General features: G+C 37.2%; 2 protein-coding genes across 5 annotated transcripts in view; one reads left to right on the top strand and one right to left on the bottom strand.

Annotated features, from left to right (window-relative positions):
* The window catches only part of N4BP2L1 (NEDD4 binding protein 2-like 1), a 19,315-nt gene extending 10,858 nt beyond the window's left edge, over positions 1 to 8,457 (top strand). Inside the window, exons 2-7 of one of the 4 annotated variants that reach the window (XM_008579363.1) lie at positions 101 to 169; positions 4,069 to 4,196; positions 4,509 to 4,597; positions 6,555 to 6,631; positions 7,870 to 7,920; positions 8,362 to 8,457. In XM_008579363.1, the coding sequence (XP_008577585.1) occupies positions 101 to 169; positions 4,069 to 4,196; positions 4,509 to 4,597; positions 6,555 to 6,631; positions 7,870 to 7,920; positions 8,362 to 8,437 (490 nt within the window). In that variant the 3' untranslated portion in view covers positions 8,438 to 8,457. Of the gene's footprint in view, positions 1 to 6; positions 170 to 4,068; positions 4,197 to 4,508; positions 4,598 to 6,554; positions 6,632 to 6,680; positions 6,750 to 7,869 lie in introns of those variants that run through there. The other 3 variants (XM_008579364.1, XM_008579361.1, XM_008579362.1) reach the window with 3 other exon arrangements.
* A 2,375-nt stretch (positions 8,458 to 10,832) lies between these two features.
* Positions 10,833 to 12,817, bottom strand: part of BRCA2 (breast cancer 2, early onset) — an 82,817-nt gene continuing 80,832 nt past the window's right edge. Inside the window, exons 25-26 of the mRNA XM_008579365.1 lie at positions 12,418 to 12,564; positions 10,833 to 11,502 (exon numbers count right to left, since the gene is read on the bottom strand). Coding sequence (XP_008577587.1) covers positions 10,852 to 11,502; positions 12,418 to 12,564 — 798 coding nt within the window. The 3' untranslated portion in view covers positions 10,833 to 10,851. The remainder of the gene's footprint in view (positions 11,503 to 12,417; positions 12,565 to 12,817) is intronic.

Below are 12,817 nucleotides of genomic sequence, written 5' to 3'. Positions count from 1 at the left end.
GGGGGGGAAGTGGGGGAGGTGAAGGTTATGTGGAAGTAATTGTCTTTCTATTTTTTCCCTTTCTTTTATTTCCATTCTCTCAATTTCCCTAATGCATGAGGCTCCTGACCACCATAAAGAAAGATAGAGCTGGGGCATTATCCTCACCACTTCTGAAGCTGATGGAATGGTATTTATTGCTTCCACTTAAGTTTGAGAATCTGAAGATTGTGTTTAATCAGTTCTTTATTTAGCTAGTAGAGATTTTATTGTCCTGCTTATTCAAGATTCTACTATGCTGCCAGTGCTAATTTAACATTTAGGTGAAAATAAAATAAGTTTTTGAAGAAATGATCATTTAGAAAGATCATACAGACCGAAAAAATCCATTAGAGCCAGAAAGGCAAAAACCACTGATATTTCTGTCTGCCTGTGTGTTGGGAGGAGTACGACGCTCGTAGTCAGGATGTCTTAGGAAACTGTGAGAAGGTGGTCTCTCCCCATAGTGGTCCCAAACAATTTGAGGTAAAATTTTGCAATCAAAAAGGGCAGTAGTTTTATGTTTGTTTTTTTTGTTTGTTTTCTAGAAAGGAATAGGATTCAAATTAGGGAGTGTTAACTTCCACTTGATAGTATAAACCATAAAGAGGAAAACAAGAGTAGATAAGGATATGTATATGAAAAGAAAAATTCAACTCTGAAAATGTTCTAAAAACAACAAAAAACCCTATGAGTGGCAGACTTAATAGGAAAACCAAACCAGATTTAGAAGGGTTATCAAATCCCGGACCAAAAATCTTGGAGTCAATTTCCATAGTTGCTTACTTTGGTACACACAAGATAAGAGAAATAAATTATGCACTGTTATTTAACCTCTGAACATAGCTTTCATTTGTTCACACTAAATAATATTGATGAAAATAATTTAAAAACTGTACAGTGTTCACAAATATAAAGTATATATACTTGAAAATGCATCTAGTGCTACCCTTACGTTTTTTTCTAAGGTGTCTTTATAATAATTGTTAGCATTGGAGGTTAAGGTTTGGACTTATGATTTGTACTTTTCAGTTTGAATATCTTTAAGGTCAAATAATAGACATTCATATGGAAACTAGGAACATTTTTATCATCAGGTCCTCTTTATACACGTCCCTTCTTTCATGTCACTTTCTATGCCTGCGGTAAATTTAAAGTGGCCACATTTTTTTGCTCCCCCTTCCTTCAAGAAGTTGAAGCTATTTTCCCACCCCTTCAGTGTGGGCCAGCAAGGTGACTTGCTTTGACCAGCAGGATGTGGTGGAAGCCCACGGGCGTCCCCCACTGCCCTCTTGAATACTGCGGCTGTGAAGTGGCCTGGCTTAGCCTCCTTGAGGACAGGAGCCCGTGTGGACAGGCAGCACCACCAGCATGTGAATGAGGCCAGGGCGGGCCATTCTGACCCCACCCCACATTGTCAGGTGACTGTAGCTCCTGTGGGACCCCAGGTGAGATCAGCAGAACTGTCCGGCTGCGCTCAGCCCAAACTGCTGACCCACAAAATGAGTTAATTCCTTCTTCCATGCAACAGACTTCCCAACATCTGAGGGTGACTGTCACGAATCACTTTTGTCCTCTGTTCTCACCTTAGACATCCCATATTTCTTTGATGATCTTTGCTCCTCTGACCTGATTTCCATGGTTTCCAGGCCTTATGTTTACCTGGTCACTTTTCTCTGGACATATTCCATCTTGCCAAATTTCTCTTTAAATTGTGTGGCTCTCAGAATTGCAGTGTGTTTCAGATGGGATTTGCCACGTTTAACCCTTAGTGTTTGTTCTTGTTTTCCTTACAGTCCCTCGCTCATAACAAGCCCTAAAGCACTGGCTTCCTCCTTCTCTTACCTCCCATACTCTTGACCCTCCCCCGAGAGGCAGTGGTTTTCTCATCCCTTAAGGTCCATGTCAGACGTTGTGGCCTTTACAAATGCTTCCCTGGCAGAACACGTTGCTGACGCTAGATTCTCTCAGGCTCTGCTGGTACCAATTTGTCCGCTCTGTGTGACGCCAGCTGTGGAGGAGTCTGGCTCCTTGGCTGGGCTCTGAATTCCTTGAAAGCAGCTACTTTATTTTTGTACCTTAACACTTCGCATAACACTTGACACGTGTTAAGTGCTCAATAAATGTGTAATGGGTTGGATAATTAATATTCTTTGAATACTAAAATATACTATCTTCTGGCCCACATTTTCCCACAAGGCTATCAAGAGAAGCTGTCATATTCCTGTTTAAATCAAGATATTCTGTCCATTGAATTTCCCTGTTTACCACCATAGTTCATTAAAAGAGAAAATGTATTTGGTTTGGAATTACTTTTTCAGCTATCTACGCTGCCTTCTCTCTCTCTCTCTCTTTTTCCTTTTTAAATGCTATCAAGCCTTCTGAAGAATTTTGACAGATGTTTATTTGTACACCATTTCTGGAATGTATATGTACTCATTTTTGAAGATTGAGGCATTTGCTTTATTTTTGTCTTTCATGTCTTTCTTATTCACTGCAATACTTCAAAGATTACTTTACATAACACTTCAATGTATTTTATTACTATGGCCCATTAACAGTTTGGGCTGGAAAATTTGGTTTTATTGTTATTATTATTTAAAAAATAACAGTACTTTGTATTTGTACAGTGCCTTACTGGTTACAAAATGTTTTCCCACACCTTACCTCATTTGAGTCTTACTAGAAGCTCTGTTTAATAGGTAGGGATTATTATCTGTGTTTTACGATTAAGGAAACAGAAACTTGGAGAGATAAGGTCACATGCCTGGATAGTGAAAGAGTCAAGAATGGAATGTAAGTCTGTCAGAGCCACTTAGGTGCTCACTCATCTGTGGCTCTAGTGCCTTATGTTTATCCTTTCTTTCCGGATTATTCTTCTCGGTGTAGAACAATAGCAACAAAGGAGTTGAGTAGCTCTGTTTTCTCTTTGCATTTCCTGCCCTGGTCATTCGCTAACCTTTTTTTCCTTCAGTGTTTAAATAGCATCTTATCCCATGTAGCCATATTTTCTATTTTCTGGTTGACTTTGAAGTTAGAATTACACTGGGGGCGCTGCAGGGAGAAAGGAAAGAAGCATACACTGTGTTAGGCACCGTACTCGGTGTTTCCCCATGTTCGTAGACCACCATCATCACCTAGCAAGATAGGTGACACTCTCCTCAATTTTTACAAACAAGGAAAGGAGGCTCAGAGACTTCTCCAGTTACTATCTAGCATAATATCCACCTTCTGCGCAAAAATGGTCCAAGTAAGGATTTCAAGTGGAAACATCTCTTTGAAGTTATTTTGTACAGAGCTTAATACGCTTGTTTTGTTGCTTTAAAGGGGGTGCTTATAATGGTTTTTCTTTTCTGTTATGTTTTCATGTTTAGGCACAGAGTCTAGAGGTTTAGGAAGGCATGGGGAACGTTGGGTCTACCTCTTTCCTTCTCCTGTTGTGCTTTTTTTCCATCTGGTTTAGATCATTATTAAAATGTAAAAATGTTACTTACTAGGATAGCACACACACATCACCTTTACCCACATTTCATACCTCAGCAACAACTAGTTTCCCAGATGCGTCTTTATAGAAAACAGAGCTCCAAGGAAATGGGACCCAGGATAGGTAAGAGTTTCAGGGCCGAGGGCTGCATGCAGCACTGGCGTGGCTCCCGCGGACAGATCTCAGGAGGGCCCTGCTGCCGCGGAGAGGAGGGGTCGTGGGGCCTGGTGCCCAGCAGGAGAGACAGGTGCCACACTCTCAGCTTAGCCTCAGAGTGTCATCTTGACTCAGTCCTGGTTGCTGCAGAAGTCAGTGGTGGTGACCAGCACCTCTTAGTTCCAAGGGTTGGCAACACACACAGCGGCCTCTCAGCCTCTCCTGCCGCCTGTTAGGAAGTGATGCCATCTAGACATAATAAGAATCTCTCTTTTTAAATTGAAGTTCAACAACTCAAAACCTGGTGGTCTCAGAATTATAAACTGCTAAATGTTAGTGATGGAAGGAAATCATTTCTACTGTGACCATGCATATAATAAAAAACTCTCTTTCATTTCTCCACTTTCCAGGCAATTGCAACATGACTTTCCCAGGGCCCTGATTTTCAGCACGGATGATTTTTTCTTCAGGGAAGATGGTGCCTATGAGTTCAATCCTGACTTCCTGGAGGAAGCTCATGAATGGAACCAGAAAAGAGGTGACAAATTCCTTTCCAAACTCCTGGGAAACCCTATTCTGCATATAGATAGTAGCTGCTGCAGAATGTATAAATTTTATGGAAGAAGCTTAATCAAAAATTCTGCCATTTTTCCCCTCAAAAAAGAATGCCAGAATGTAACCTCCTTAGATTCCAGGAAAAAGAAAATTATTGATAATGGTTTCTGAAATAGGTGGCATTAAAGTTGTGTAATGAGGACATCCTGTAATAAAGATGACAAAATATGGATTACGCTCGCCCTTTTCTCTGATTGTTACATGTTGTTCACTGTTATATAACATTGTGTTGCAGCCAGAAAAGCAATGAGGAATGGCATATCCCCCATTATTATTGATAATACCAACCTCCACGCCTGGGAAATGAAGCCCTATGCAGTCATGGTAGGAAGAAGTATCATTCTGAATTTTCAGTTATGGACATTTTGTGAGAAAGTTGAAACATTTGTTCTTTCCTTTTTTCCTGATCTTCCATAATTTTATATTTACTAACAGTAGTTCTCCCAAGGAGCAGGTAAAGAGGTTTTATTTTAGGTTTCTCTGCTGTTCAGTGGCTGAAATTTGCTGAGATGCTGATCTCACCATGGGGTACAATTTGTAAATAGTCTTTGGTAAATGGTTGTTGGTCTGAATTCTTGATAGCTTTTCCATCTTGGTTATTTTCCTAAGGGGAGGCTTACAGAGGAACACCCACTGAAACTTGTAGAGAAATATTGGACTAAATGAGACTAAATGATGCTACTAGCGGAGTTACAGGTTATAATAGGACAGTCCTGCCTTTGGCAAGCCAGGCAGTTCAGCACTGTGTACTGTTGCTGCCTGGGACTTCCAGGAACAACAGAATTTTTTAGTTGAAAACAGATTTAGGATTAACACTGTAACTTTATGAAGACAAATATGTGTATATACATACACACACCTATATATGTATATATGTATTTATATACAAATATAAATACACATATAACTCAGCTCTCCATGGTCACAATGAAAAGGACAGTAAGTTGAATGTAACAATGTGCACATTATTCTTTAATTTTGAAGTACATTTGATCTTTTTCAGATGTACTTCATCTCTTATGATAATAAAGTAAGTTTATAAATAAGGAGGAGGAAAGATTGGATATAGAAATGAGAAAAGATCCAGAAACATACAGGGTGGGGCAGGAAGCAGACAGCTGGTCCCTACTTGGTAAATTGTGGAGTAAATACCTCCCAAACTGGGCTCATGGCAATCTATTTTTAGGCTTCTTTTGAAAATTTGGGCAAAATAGCATAACCACAGGTGTGCTTTTCTCTCATGATACTTTCATCAGTTCTACTTAGGCTCTGGTTGTGGGACTTTGGCGAGTGGAAGAAAGAATGAGCGTTAACTTGTGGTTACTTCAGTTCATGATGGACCGTCCACTTGGGCGAGAAATGAACAGGGACATGAAGAGTCGAATTAATTAAGGCACAACTTAAAACAAGAGTTAGGGATTATCTGAGAGTGGATTAAGGGAAGTCATTTTACTTTTTATTTTCTGGATATGTACAATATTTTTTCAGCCATCCACAGCTATTAATTAGGCTCAGAAATTAGACGTTTTCCAGATATGATATTTGAATCCTTCCCTAATTAGAAGCGTCTATCTAAAGAATGAAGAGGAAATCTTTCTACTTAGCTCTTTTCATTCTGTATTTTATAACACAATAAACAATAGTGATAAAAGAAAGTTCAGTTTGAGATAAAGTAGTAATTCATGAATGCAAAGAATATTTGGATGTTTGTATGAAATAGTAATAGTTTTCTAAACTCAAGGAAATAGGACACTGTGCATTGAGCCAAACTGTATTGCATAGCAAGGAAATCTACTTTTGAAGGGAAGGTTATGTAAAGTATGTGGAAATCACTTTTATTTCATTAGCTATGTTCCAGTGGCACTCTTTATTTTTTAAAGCAAGGCATGAGGAATAGGACAAGGCATCTGACACCTAAATCTGTAATAATCACATAAGCAGCTCCGAGAAGCCACTGAGTTCACTGTTCATATCTGTGTTCAGGATGTCTTAAACTTAGTTCAGTCATCTGTTTTTAAAGATGTCCAAAACAAAAACCTTTACAATTTTCCTACATATTATAGATAAAATTGACCAAAATTTATCACTGGGAACCATAATATGATCTGAGAGTGGCTAAGTATGAGAAGGAACCAACTGCATTTATTAAGATAAATTAAGGCACTGGATTACTGGTAAAGCAATTTTAGAAATGATTTGTAGTAAATGTTAAATGGCAGCATAAACATTCCCAAACATACATACTATGTCTTCAATGTTTTATGTACTTTTGAAAAATCAGGCACTTGAAAATAACTATGAAGTTATATTCCGAGAACCTGACACTCGCTGGAAATTCAACGTTCAAGAGTTAGCAAGGTACTTCTTTGTTTTTCTAGTTCCTCATTATGTATCCTGCTATTTTCAGGTATTTCAGACCGAACAAAAGAATCTTTTCAGGCTGGAAATGGACATGGTAGTTTTCAGGCCAGAAATGGTAATTCTTAGAAATTGATAACTTTGGAATTATTAATGTGAAGACTTTAAGATTTGGGTCAGTTTTCTAATATAATGCTAAATGCTAAATCTTGGCTTGAACTTGATCCTTTGAAAGGATGCACTTAACATTCTGCTAAAATGCTTCTTTATTAATGAACATTTAAAAGCACTTTTGTCTGCTTGGGATTGCCCATGTCAATGTTGTTTTTGAATTTAGGCTAAATAAATACCTTTAGCTGTTCAACACTCTGTGGTTTATTTATGGTTTAGATACTGCTTCTAATTTATAAAGCAGTAAATGTCCAAGTAATGCTAACTTGTTGATTGAATGCATGGGTTCTGATATTCACTCTCTATTTTATGTGATAATGTCAATGACTTAAAGTAACCAGTGAGATCAGAATTTACTTTCTATGAGTAAGGCCAGTTCATCTTATGGTTATATAAGCAGATAGTGTTTCCAACGTGGGTCTGTGGGCCACTCCCACCAGAATCGCATGAGATAGTTGTTAAAATCCTAGTTCATGGACCCCATTCAGTAGTAGGAATCTCTGGTAATTACATTTCTAACTATATCCCCAGTTAATTCTTGTGCCCACTAAAATTTAAGATTGTTTTAATAAGCATCTCTTAGAAGTATCAAGGACTAGTTGATGTAAATTGATAATAGATATGTGCATGATGTAAATTGATAATAGATATGTGCATGATGTAAATTGATAATATATATGATTAAAAAAAAAAAAAACCTCATGGTGTTCTTTTACGTCTTGAAGTACATAGTTGAGATGGCCAGAAACAAAGCATTCCTGAAACATCAGCTCCCTCCCCTCATGGTGTTCTTTTATGTCTTGAAGTACATAGTTGAGATGGCCAGAAACAAAGCATTCCTGAAACATCAGCTCCCTCCTAGCTCCTGGGTAGCTTGGGGGTATGCAGGCAGCATGAAAAATAGTTGAGCCTGAAAGATAACTATGTAGCAAGACATTATGCTTTTGCCAGAGTTAAGTACTGAGACTAGGGCATGCAATATCTATGCAATAATACAGGACTTGTAAAATACAAGTAACTAATTTTAATATCCTGCCTTTACTAAATGTTTGCATTTTTCCATGTAGAAGAAACATCCATGGAGTCCCAAGAGAAAAAATACACCGAATGAAAGAACGGTATGAACACGGTGTTACCTTTCATAGTGTGCTTCATGCAGAAAAACCAAGCAGAATGAACAGAAACCAGGACAGGAATAATGCATTGCCTTCCAATGGTGCAGGATACTGGAATACCTACACAGAGGTTCCAAACCGGAGGGCTCATGGCAGCTTCACAAATGAGGGATCCTTTAACAGAAGGGGTGGTTGTCACCATGGATATTAGAGGCCTATCTTATAGCCATTCAGAATTTTCCTAAATCAGTTTTTACTTCAATATTTGGTATTCTTTGGTTTTAGTCAGAGCTCTAATTCCAGTGTAAATAGTGGAGCCCAAAAGTTTCTGAGAAGTCATTATGTTCATTATCTTTAACTAGCATTTGTTAAAGTGCACCTATATGCATGGTCTGATGCTGGGAATTCTGCAGAGATTCGATTAAACAAAGTCTCTTTCTCTAGGGAAAGAATGAATTTGAAACCGAAACCTGAGAACATACCCAAGAACATAATCATAGTTATATATGTTCATAAGTGAAATAAAGTGTTTATATTATATATAAGCTTCAGTACAACTTTCTCTGAAGTAATCTATTTATTTTTTCAAGAAATTCATCTCGATCAGAAAAGTTGGAAAGGTGAGGGAGGAAAAGTGGGAGGCAGGAAAAGTTTTAGCGCTGTTGCTACTTTGATAGTCTTTGTATCCACAAATGTGAGATGTGTTCCTCTGATGATACTGATTTTCCTTTAAAACTAATATGCTAGAAAGTACACATCTAAGGGAACATGGTTCTTCAAAGTAGACACTTTGGGAAGTTATTCCTTTATTTTAATATCATTGTAAAAATGTCTAATCCCTAATAGCTATATAAGCCACTGAGGGAAAATCAGCATCATTTATAAAGTCGTACCTTGTGTTTTAACCACTTTATTCAGTAGGATTAAACCTAACTTTTGGCTATTGTGCTAACAGTGTAAATAAAGTGTCTGTCTTCACAAAACATTGATTTTTAAAAGGAAAACCGATTTCTAAAATTATGCCTACAAATGTGTGTAATTAGTTGGCAGCCCAAATACACGGGAGTGCAAGAAATCAAGCACCCTAAGATATAGATCATACAGGGATGTGTAAAAACCATGCTCATTATATGATGAGCAGTCTTGATGTTTTATGTGGCATTAAGACAGAGTGCTATCACAAGTCTGGAATGTCCCACTTATACCGATAATTAAAGTTAAATTCCAAATTTATGAATCCAAAGTAAATTCCAACAGGTTGGAGTCAGATTAATTTGGTGTGATAACAGGATAGACAAGATCACGTAGGATGTATGCTCTATTTCTTGTTGGCCAACAGCTTCTTTCTAATGTTCTGTGAAGTATTATTTTAAGTGTCCTATATAAAGGTGCTTTTATGGTTACTGAAAATTGTATATGGTACTGCATTTATATGGACTTGTCATTGAATTTTTTTTTTTGATTTATTTTTACTGTAACATAGTTGATTGTAGATATCTGTGAGGTACAGAGAAGGATATCATTACCTGTGTGCAATATGTGATGCTCAAATCATGTTAATGCTTTTCAGAAGAGAGAAAAATCATGAATCACACTTATGGAAGGAAAGAAGTTGATTTTTAAAAGGACTTATTTTTGGTTTTGAAATGTGTTTATAATCATATTTGAAAACATGATATTATACATAAATTTCAGACATATTAAAACACCTGCTGTGGCTCGGTGGTTAGCTCAGCAGGCTAGAGGATGGTGTTGGTAACAAGGTCTAGGGTTTGGAGAGCCATGTCGGCCAGCTGCTGAAACAAACAAAAACATCCAACGTAAGAGCTGCTCCATGCTATTAGTTCCTAGAGACCGCATTATCCTTTTCTCTATTAAACGTTGAGAGTATCATCTTAAATTGAACTTTTATCTTTTTCTTGGCAGTAGATGTAAAAGGTGTTCTGGGTCCTGTGACTGTGCTAAAAAAGCAGGTAAAATCAGTGCCAATATGAAAACAAGATATTCTCTGAAGCTGCAGTCTGGATGACCATTTTGTTAAAAAAAGAAAACCTCTATAAAATCTGCTGATTTTTTTTTTGCACTGGCCAGTATAGGGATTGAATGCTGGACCTTGGTGTTATCAGCCCCACACTCTAATCATCTAACTGGCCAGCCCTGATTTAAAGTGTTCAAAAATTTTTTTTTTTGTCCTTTTTGAGACTGGCCGCACCGCGCTCAGCCAGTGAGCGCTGTGAGCGCACCGGTCATCCCTATATAGGATCCGAACCCGCGGCGGGAGTGCTGCTGCGCTCCCAGCGCCACACTCTCCCAAGCGTGCCACGGGCTCGGCCCAAAGTGTTCAAATTTTTAATTTTGAAGTAATTTAACTTTAGAGATCACATTGGAATCATAAAAAGGAGTTACACTGAGGGTTCTATTTTTCTTATAGTCATGCTGACTTAAGGATTAAGAATCAGTCAAAGAGAATAACACTGACTTTTGAACAGGATGGAATTATAGCAGAACCAACACATGCATTAAGGAAAACTATTTTTAGTGAGTTACCTCTAAAAAAGAAACACCCTAAAATAGGAACTAAACCAAAAGGAATTATCTGAGTCAAAATAATTGTACTTAGAAACCTCATTTCATTTAATCAATGACACAATCTAAAAAGGTATGTTTATTTCACTTGTAAAATAATACTTGTAGTGATTAAAGCTAATAATAAAGATTTAAAAGATGTTTTCCTTGATTAGTTAATAAACAGACGGTTGGTTTTAAGGTACAACTGAAATAAAAATATAGCCATATAGAATCAGGCAAAGAGCATCCTTGTGATATACAAACACTTAGGTAAATTTGGAACTTCTTTTCCTGTTGTGAAAAAATACTGATGTGCAGTTTGAAATTGTATATATTGTACAAACTGGTAAGGTTAGGAATCAATAACTAATTTATTGTCATTTTCACTTTTTGTTGCCTTTGCAATCTCTTAGATATAGTTTTTATAGTACTTGTGGCCTGCATTTTAGTTTCATATTCTTCTGTACTGGCTTGGGAATTCTCTCGTTCTTTGATCAGAGATGTAGTATAATGCCCTTTCAGTCCAAGATAATCTTTTGAACTGGTGGGAGTAGTCCTAGCGGATTCACTGACAGAGAGTAATTGATTTTCTCCTGCTGAACCAGATAAAAGGGCTTGGGTATTTATCAATGCAAGTTCTTCGTCAGCTATTGAATTACTTTCCAAAAGAGAAATTTCACTGAATTTTTGAAGTGGAGTCATCTGAGGAGGATTCAATTCTCTTTTCTTCACAGGTGTTTCATATTTGGTGCCACAACTCCGTGGCGGCTGAAATGCCTTCTGTGCAGCCGGAGAAACAGATGTACACATGGGACTAACAGGTGGAGGCAAAGGCAGTCTACTCAAGAAATCCAAGGCTTTTCTTTTTTTGCAGTTTTTTGGGTCGTCAATCTCTTTCTCCCCTTTACAAGTCTTTGAAGTCATTTGGGCTGACTCAGGTGTGGAAACAGACCTCCCTTTTGGCGTACAAAGTGATAAAGAACGTTGATAATTTATCTCACTATTAGGAGAAGACATCTAATAAAAAACAAAAAGTAGCCTATCATAATTATGTACTAATATATAAAACAAAATCAAATTAACTTTTCATTAAAAATACTGAAACACAAATCCCACACACATTCTCACTCCTCTAACTGGTGACAGGTTAGATGATTTCAAGAGACATTATTATTCCTATTCCAGAAGGAAATAATTTTGCTTAAGAGGATATAAAAATGACATGAAAGGAAAGATGAAGAATAATCATAGCACAGTAAATGACAAAAAAAAAAAGGGTAGGGAAAACCATTTATGCTTTAAGCTTTTCTTTTTTTTATTAATAGGTTAAACGAAGATAAGCATTTTAAAAACCATTTTAAGAGCACACACGGCCTGGGTTCTAATAACTACTTTCCCAGCATTGTGATGTTAGGCAACTACTTAACCTCTCTCTATGCCATAGAATCCTCATCTGTAAAATGGGAATAATCGCTATTATCTCATAGGGGTTTTGTGAGGATTAAATGAGTTAACATAGATACACTTAGCAAGCATTAGCTATTTAAGAACCAGCCATTAGCCAATATTAAAGACTTTACTTGATTTGATTCTACTGTGATTAAATGAGCTAAACTGAGCTTAGAAATAACCCCAATTAGATGGAACAGTTCTAGCAAAAAGAAACAGGCAAAATAGGCTTTTCAATCACATGTATTTGGAATGCTAAAAATGAAAGCACCTGTTTGTAAAATTTTCCTCCCAAAGGGCTTTACATTCTTGCTTCAATAAGCAAGATATAATTTCCAAATAACATATACCTACAGGAGCCACATAACAATTAACTACAGTTTCTAATTTTGTTTAATTACATTTTACCGTGTTTACTATGTATACTCCAGAATATGCTGTTGCCTCCATATATAATATTTATTTAAATTTACATTAACTTACCAGAAACTTATTTCCTGTACCAACGACTGTTTCAGCAATATGTAGCTCTGAAGCATAGTCTTTAGTTGGGGTAAACCACTTGGGATTATTTGCATTAAGTATATGCATAAGTTTGTTTTCTGCATCACTGAAAAATGTATCAACATTCTAAGAAAATAAATTAGGAAAGCTGTTTTGTAAATTGCAAGCCCACACAATTATGAACACATTTTCAGAGGGAATGTTTCCTTTAAAACCAGAAATAAAAATTCAGACCAGAACAAAAGAATGACACACCTAAAATTTGACAGCAACTGTCAAACATGACAATGCAAAGATGCAAGACCAACAGCAGTGATTTAGGGCATCCTAGTTGGAGGGAGAGAGGGGGAATGGTGGGGTGTGGGGGGGGAATGGTGGG

The sequence above is a fragment of the Galeopterus variegatus genome, unplaced genomic scaffold (genome assembly GCF_000696425.1).
Source record: "Galeopterus variegatus unplaced genomic scaffold, G_variegatus-3.0.2 Scaffold1866, whole genome shotgun sequence".
NCBI classification, from domain to species: domain Eukaryota; kingdom Metazoa; phylum Chordata; class Mammalia; order Dermoptera; family Cynocephalidae; genus Galeopterus; species Galeopterus variegatus.
The sequence above is the reverse complement of the archived record's forward strand: the minus strand, read 5'-3'. Positions and strand labels throughout refer to the sequence as shown.